Raw genomic sequence first — 6,377 nt, 5'->3', positions numbered from 1 at the left:
CAAACTGTCGTCATGAGGACATTTAAGATGTATTCTCTTAGCAATTTTCAAATATGTGGTCTTGAATTAACTATAGTCACTCTGCTGTACATTGCCTTCCCATGATGTATTTGTTGTATAAGTTTGTACCTTTTGACTGCCTGCGCCAATTTCCCCCACCCAAATTTGACAAAGCTGTGATCCCATGACTTACTTTTATAGATGCTAAGCTCCCTGAAAATATTGAAACACCAGTTTCATATATTCTATATTTATAGACATCATGTAAATATAGAAATGATATAGCTACTTTTGGAAAACCACCAGCTCTTCTTTGTATAACCCGACAGCTATAAATTACAATGTAGTATGTGTCTGTTGTATATTTGCTTATAACTGGAAGGCTTAGAAATGAAGCAGCTATAAATCAATTCCCACAAAAATAAAAATTTGGTCAAATAATGTCCCAGCATCAAGCAATAAATCAAAGGGGACGAATGTTTTCATAAATATAGTTTTGTTGATGAGAATGGAATGTGTTTTAAATAATTTAAATATCAAGAAGAGAGGCAATAACAGGTAAACTTAGGTAGCAATTTAGTATATACCCTGTTCTAACCGTACTTTACACATTTTACCTAATTTAATCCTTAAAACACAGCCCTACAGACAGATAATACTGTTACCTCCATATCACAGATTAGGAACAGAGCCTGAGAGAGAGAATTTGTCCCAGGCTACCCTGGAACTCAGGCAGTGTGGCTCTAAAATCTCTGCTCCTGGGTCCCCTGGATGGCTCAGTCAAGTGTCTGACTCTTCATTTTGGCTCAAGTCACAATTTCAGGGTCATGGGATCAAGCCACACATTAGGCCCTATGCTCAGCATGGAGTCTGCTTAAGATTCTCACTCTCCCTCTGCCCCTCCCCAGCTTGTGCATGCTCTCTTCTCAAATCATCGTTTTTAAAAAGATCTACTCCTAACCACTCTAGTGTAATTTATACCCATCCAGTTCCTAGATATAGTTACTAATATTGGTTTTTAAAAACTTTGCCTTTTTTTTAAGGATTATTTGAGGGTAGAGTATTGCTTTTTTCCCTAAATGTATGGCTAAAGAAAACTTCCACAAAGAATAATTTTGAACTTTTTTAATGCACGAAAAGATCATCTCAGAAACAGAACAGATACTGACTTTTTAACGATGAAGCATTATACAAAGAAGCCCCCTCCCCACTTAGTAAATAGGAATATAGTGTAAATAGATTGAAAGGAGGTGAAAACTTTAGGATTCAATGCAAATCCTAAAGTAGCATACAACATTCATATATGGCTTCTTATCTCATAGCAATAGTATTCTCATAATGATGTATATGACATTCATACTTACTGGTAAGATGCTTTTGACTCAAAAGTTAAACAAAAATGGTGGAGAGGTAGTTTTGCCAATGCAAGGTGAGAAAAAAAGGCTTTACCTTGCTTTTTTTCCCTTAAACATCTGTAACCATTTCACTTTGTTCTAATTTTCTTCTGAATTAGTCAAGACAACAATGATGCTTTTAGAAGCCAATTTCAAAACCCTCTAGGAATGGATTCCGCCAACTACACAATGATGTTTTTGAAACAACTCCTCTGAAAGTCCCCTGGAAGGCTCCACGGTGTTCTTCTGTCTTGGAAAGGTTACTGATTTTGGCTCCAAGAAGACCTGTTAAGATCTGACCAGCAGTTATAGGGATCCATTCCTATTTTCTCCTCAAATTCTATGCATGGTCTCATGATGGTAATTTCTACAGTGACCCAAGAATATTGTTATGTTCCCTGTCATGGTAAGTCAGGGATGGCTTTAAATAAATGTGTGTGTGTGTGTGTGTGTGTGTGTGTGTGTGTGTGTGTGTATAATAAAGTTTGGAACAAAAGTTTGAAAAATTCTCTAGCTAGGCAGTGAGACAGCATGATGAGTACTAGAAGGGACTTCATGTCATTCCTCATGTTTTCAATTGTGTTTCATAAAGTCCTCACATCTCAGATGGAAAGGGAGTTTCCGCTTCTGCCTGTCACATGCTTTATCTGCATGAGGAGACAGAGTGGGGAAGGTCTACTGATATTCAAATTCTTTGACACTGGTCATTTGAGCCTATGTACAAACTAGCTTATCCTATTTTTTACAAAGGGAAATAAGCCCTCAAAAGAAAAGTTAAATGTCAAGGGGCAACAAAACATTGATCAATTCGCAAATCTAGAACAGTCATTTACTGGACAATGGTTAGGAACCACTAGAAACAAAGTGACATTAATTGGGGATGACTTGTTACACATCAGAAAGCATAAATATACAGTAAGTAGGAGGTTTATATGTTGCCCCACAGAATATGTACAAGGTGGAGCTACTGTGAGGCTGAGCAGGAATTCCTGGGACCATACCTCCAGCTCAAAGCGGATCTCCGCATACATTTATCCTTGCAAATGCACAATGTGAGAAATCAAGGTTGCCAGTGAAATAGCACTTTGCCTGCTGAGTGTCTTCTTCCCCACAAATATGCACAAGTCTGTTCTCCAGTGGTGGTCTGTGGCCTCACAGCTCTTGCCCCTCCATGGTGCCACCATCTCTCAGTAGCACATGGAGCCAAGGCATACGCTGGACCCCTACTTCTGCTTCCACTGGTTTGTAAGCTCCTGCCTTCACAGTCTCCAGATGCAAATCAAAGCATAAATAACAGGCCACGCTCGTGGCTCCTCCATTCACAAGGTTACTAGGAACAGATACTGGTCAAAGCAGCGCAAGTGCCACATGCCAGTGTCCAGGAGTGGAGAGTAGCTTTGTGCACTTTTGCAAAAATACCCCCCCACAAAAAAAAAAAATCTACCCTACATGTCTTTTATTTTACTGATTAGCCCTGTCTGTAGCTAGGAAGACACTGTGTTGCTCCTGGGCTCTTTCTATCAGCTTCCTCTTCTTTTTCTTGTTCTTCTTCTCCTTTGCCTTTGGGGCTCTCTTTCCTACAATGGGGGAAAGAGAAAGAAATGAAGACACGTCAGAAAAGAAAACACAAAACATTAAGACCTTTACACAAAGCCCATCTGGAAAACATCACCTATGGAAAAAGCAGCCTCAAAGAGAAAATTGTTCACATTAATTTTGACGGAATAATAATAATTTACTAAATTGGATATGCTGTCTAAAACAGAGACTGATCTTCCTGTTATAGGGAACTGGCATATTTAAAAACCTCTCAGCGGCCTGATCAGTCTTGCAAATATCATCCTGCCACAAAAATTCCATTTATCCCCTCCGACTTATAACAATACTACCCTTTACTAGACATCTTTACATCTTTCTCCTGCTCCACATGTTGGTGGGTCGAAAGAAAATAAGCATCTATCTACAGTAAATATACCAGAAGTTTCAAACTCCCTTCTCCCTGTCCCCACCCCCAGGAGAAAAAAAAAAAAAAAAGGCTTGCTTCAAACATTATTCCTTCCCTGCTCTCCAAAGGCCCGCATATGAAATGACATAGGTGGAATACTTCTTTGTTTTCTATAAAAATTCATGAGGACACCATTCCTTATGTGGCTTATGGCCTCTTATACAAATCTTCTAGACCAGTTATTCTGATTATTGTGAGCAAGAAAAATTCTGGTTTGTCCTAAAGACCTGGCAATAGGTGTCTTACTACCAGAAGATCATGCCACCACATAAGTCTATTCTCCTCTTTGCCTCCACCATCAGGAAGACAGACCATTAGCTAAATCGTTGAGATTTGTCTCCATCAGGAGTTTTTTTAATATAACTCTCCCTTTGCCTCCACTGTATTTCACTTCTTGGATCTTGTGGTGGTGGTCCATAGTTTTTACAACATCTCAACATTTCAAATATGTATACCAAAGATCGTGAGAGAAAAAAAAAATTAGGTTTTAAACCCACAGGAATCATGGGAATTTTAGGACAGAAAAGAGCTTAAAGGTCACTGAGTTGTGCAGAAATTAAGTCATCACCATACACCTTCAGAAGAGAAAGATTCTTCCCTCAACAGACTGTCAACTCTCCTACTTCCATTTTAATTGTGTAGTCCTACATAACTTCTCTCTTTGGTGAAGTACAGCTCTTAGATATTATAGTAATCGGTACCACAAATAGGACATTCAGTTCTAACACATGCTTTCCATCCTTCCAAGACCCTTTATCACAGGGACATAGCTGGCCAGCTTTTCAGTTGAGACAATGGAGGTGGCAGCTGAGGTAAGAAAAGGGAAAGAAACAGACCAGAAGTTAGGGAGCTAGATCCATGCCTTGGGAAAGCAGAATCATACTAGATTACAAGAGTCTAGAAGATTTCTAAACAAGGGAGGGATTTCTCATTTTGTTTGGGATGGAAAACCGTCACATGGTTGGCACATAGTTGACAGTTAACAAGTGTTTGCAGAGTAAAACTTTATCACAAGATAAAGAATAATTTTAATAGGACACTAAAGCAAAATAATCAGAATATAATCATGCCCTCACAGTAAATTATGACAGCCCCTGAAGTTAATTTCTGGTTCTTATTAAACTCTAGCATTAGTGTTACAATGGTATCTTGCCATCTTTAAACATAGTTAATCCTACCCAATGAAACCATAGTCCAAACCATCATTAATCAAAGAAGTGGTAAAGTTACTTTAGATATAATGAGACACACACACCTAATGAAGACAGAGAGAGAAACTACTTAACATAAAATTTCATATTTTAAAAGATGCTTCAATTATAAAATTTTTAAAGATTTCCCTAGCTCTATATTTTCTCTAAACAAACAACAAAAACTTTAGTTAAAATCACTGCTGACTACATTGTAAAAATGAGCTGATGTTTAATTTATTCAAAGCCTGGAGTTTCTTTTAAAAGCAAATTGAAATTGAGTAAATGGAAAAATAATATTACTAGATGTTTAAATGTGTTAAGATAAAAATATGCTGAGTATTTGTTCAAGAAATCTATTCACATTCATCATTTCAATTTTTCATGTGAAAAATGTACAGTACTTTCGCTAACAGAAAAATCTATGCTAAATAACTGGAAATTCTTATTTTAAGAGAGGGTCAATTTCATGCCACTTACCTAATATATCATTCTGATGTAATCGTCAATATCAAATGGTCCTCGGGTTTGCTGGCTGACATAATATAGTGTGATAGGAAAGTTATTCAATATTTGCATTAAAGAGTTCATAGTGTGGCCAAAATTTCAGCAATGCTTCTGGAAACTTACATAAAATAAGTTTTCAAGTTGTACAACTATTCCACTGGCAATAAGTTATATGGTACTGGTTTCAACTAAAGATGTTTGGGAGACCTAATTACAACCCTAAAAATTTTCCTCAGAAGTCTCTTTTGAATGACATCTCTGTGCTATTGGTTCATTGCTTGGTTTTGTTTCTGGTCAGCCCCATTTCTCATGTAGGATACATTGCAAATACCAAAGAATTAAGATGGTTAGCCAAGATTTGACCACAGATAGGCCTAAATTAACTGAAAATATTTTGTGGTCCATAGTAGACTATTTTGACTTAAAACCCAACTCAAGGTAATAAAAAAAATACTAAAATAAAACCTAAGGTATAAAAAAGATCTTGTACATATTTTCTTCTGAACTCTATTAAGATTTTCAAACCTAAGAAATTGGTAAAATTAAAGCTAACAGAAAATACAAATATGTTTGATCTATACATTTGAAAATAAGTTATATTGGACATTCAAGTGTGCTAACTTCTGTTTGTTTCTTTACACCTGTGGCTGTTTAGACTATGAGATTAGACTTGGAGAATGCCTTCTAGACTTTCAGATTATTTCACATTCTTAAGCACATTCACCCCGTACAGGAAGCATTTAAAGGCAAGTATGAAGCCAGTCACCCTAAGAGAAATTGAATTCATGGGTTTAGCTTTCTTTTTAGCTCACAAGTGACAGCCTGGAAACTATACTCCCAAGATCAGCAGAAAAAGGTTTGAGTTTAATGAGGACATTATCAGCCTCCAGCTATATCCAACTTTAATCACAAATTTGCATATCTTTGTCCTGAGTGCTTTAAGAATAGTGGCCTTGACAAATCACTGGTCAATCTCTTCAGCACAGTTCTATGGATGCAAGATGACTGGCTCAGATGTTACAGTTGTTAAGGAAAGCAATAGGGTTTAGTAGAGAAAGGCAGAAGGAAAGGGAGCCGATAGGTAAGCGTGGTCTTGTAACTAAGAGGTTTGTTGAGGCATCATACTTGTGACCCTCAGTTTTTACATTTATAGAATGAAAATGCTTGATCCTTTTTCACCAGAAAGTTGTATAAAATGTCATGAGCAAGATCATCATCAAAACAAAGTTAGAAAGATATCATCAAAACCACGCTCTAACCAACACAATTATATTGATTTGC

At 37.0% G+C, this 6,377-nt stretch overlaps 1 protein-coding gene across 1 annotated transcript in view; it reads right to left on the bottom strand.

Annotated features, from left to right (window-relative positions):
• Nucleotides 1-1,110: 1,110 nt before the first annotated feature.
• Nucleotides 1,111-6,377, bottom strand: part of RSPO2 (R-spondin 2) — a 154,918-nt gene continuing 149,651 nt past the window's right edge. The window contains exon 5 of the mRNA XM_025994853.2: nt 1,111-2,971. Within this exon, the coding sequence (XP_025850638.1) occupies nt 2,856-2,971 (116 nt within the window). The 3' untranslated portion in view covers nt 1,111-2,855. The remainder of the gene's footprint in view (nt 2,972-6,377) is intronic.

This window comes from Vulpes vulpes, chromosome 13 (assembly GCF_048418805.1).
Source record: "Vulpes vulpes isolate BD-2025 chromosome 13, VulVul3, whole genome shotgun sequence".
Classification (NCBI taxonomy): domain Eukaryota; kingdom Metazoa; phylum Chordata; class Mammalia; order Carnivora; family Canidae; genus Vulpes; species Vulpes vulpes.
Note: the sequence above shows the minus strand (reverse complement) of the source record. Positions and strands in the feature narration are given on the sequence as shown.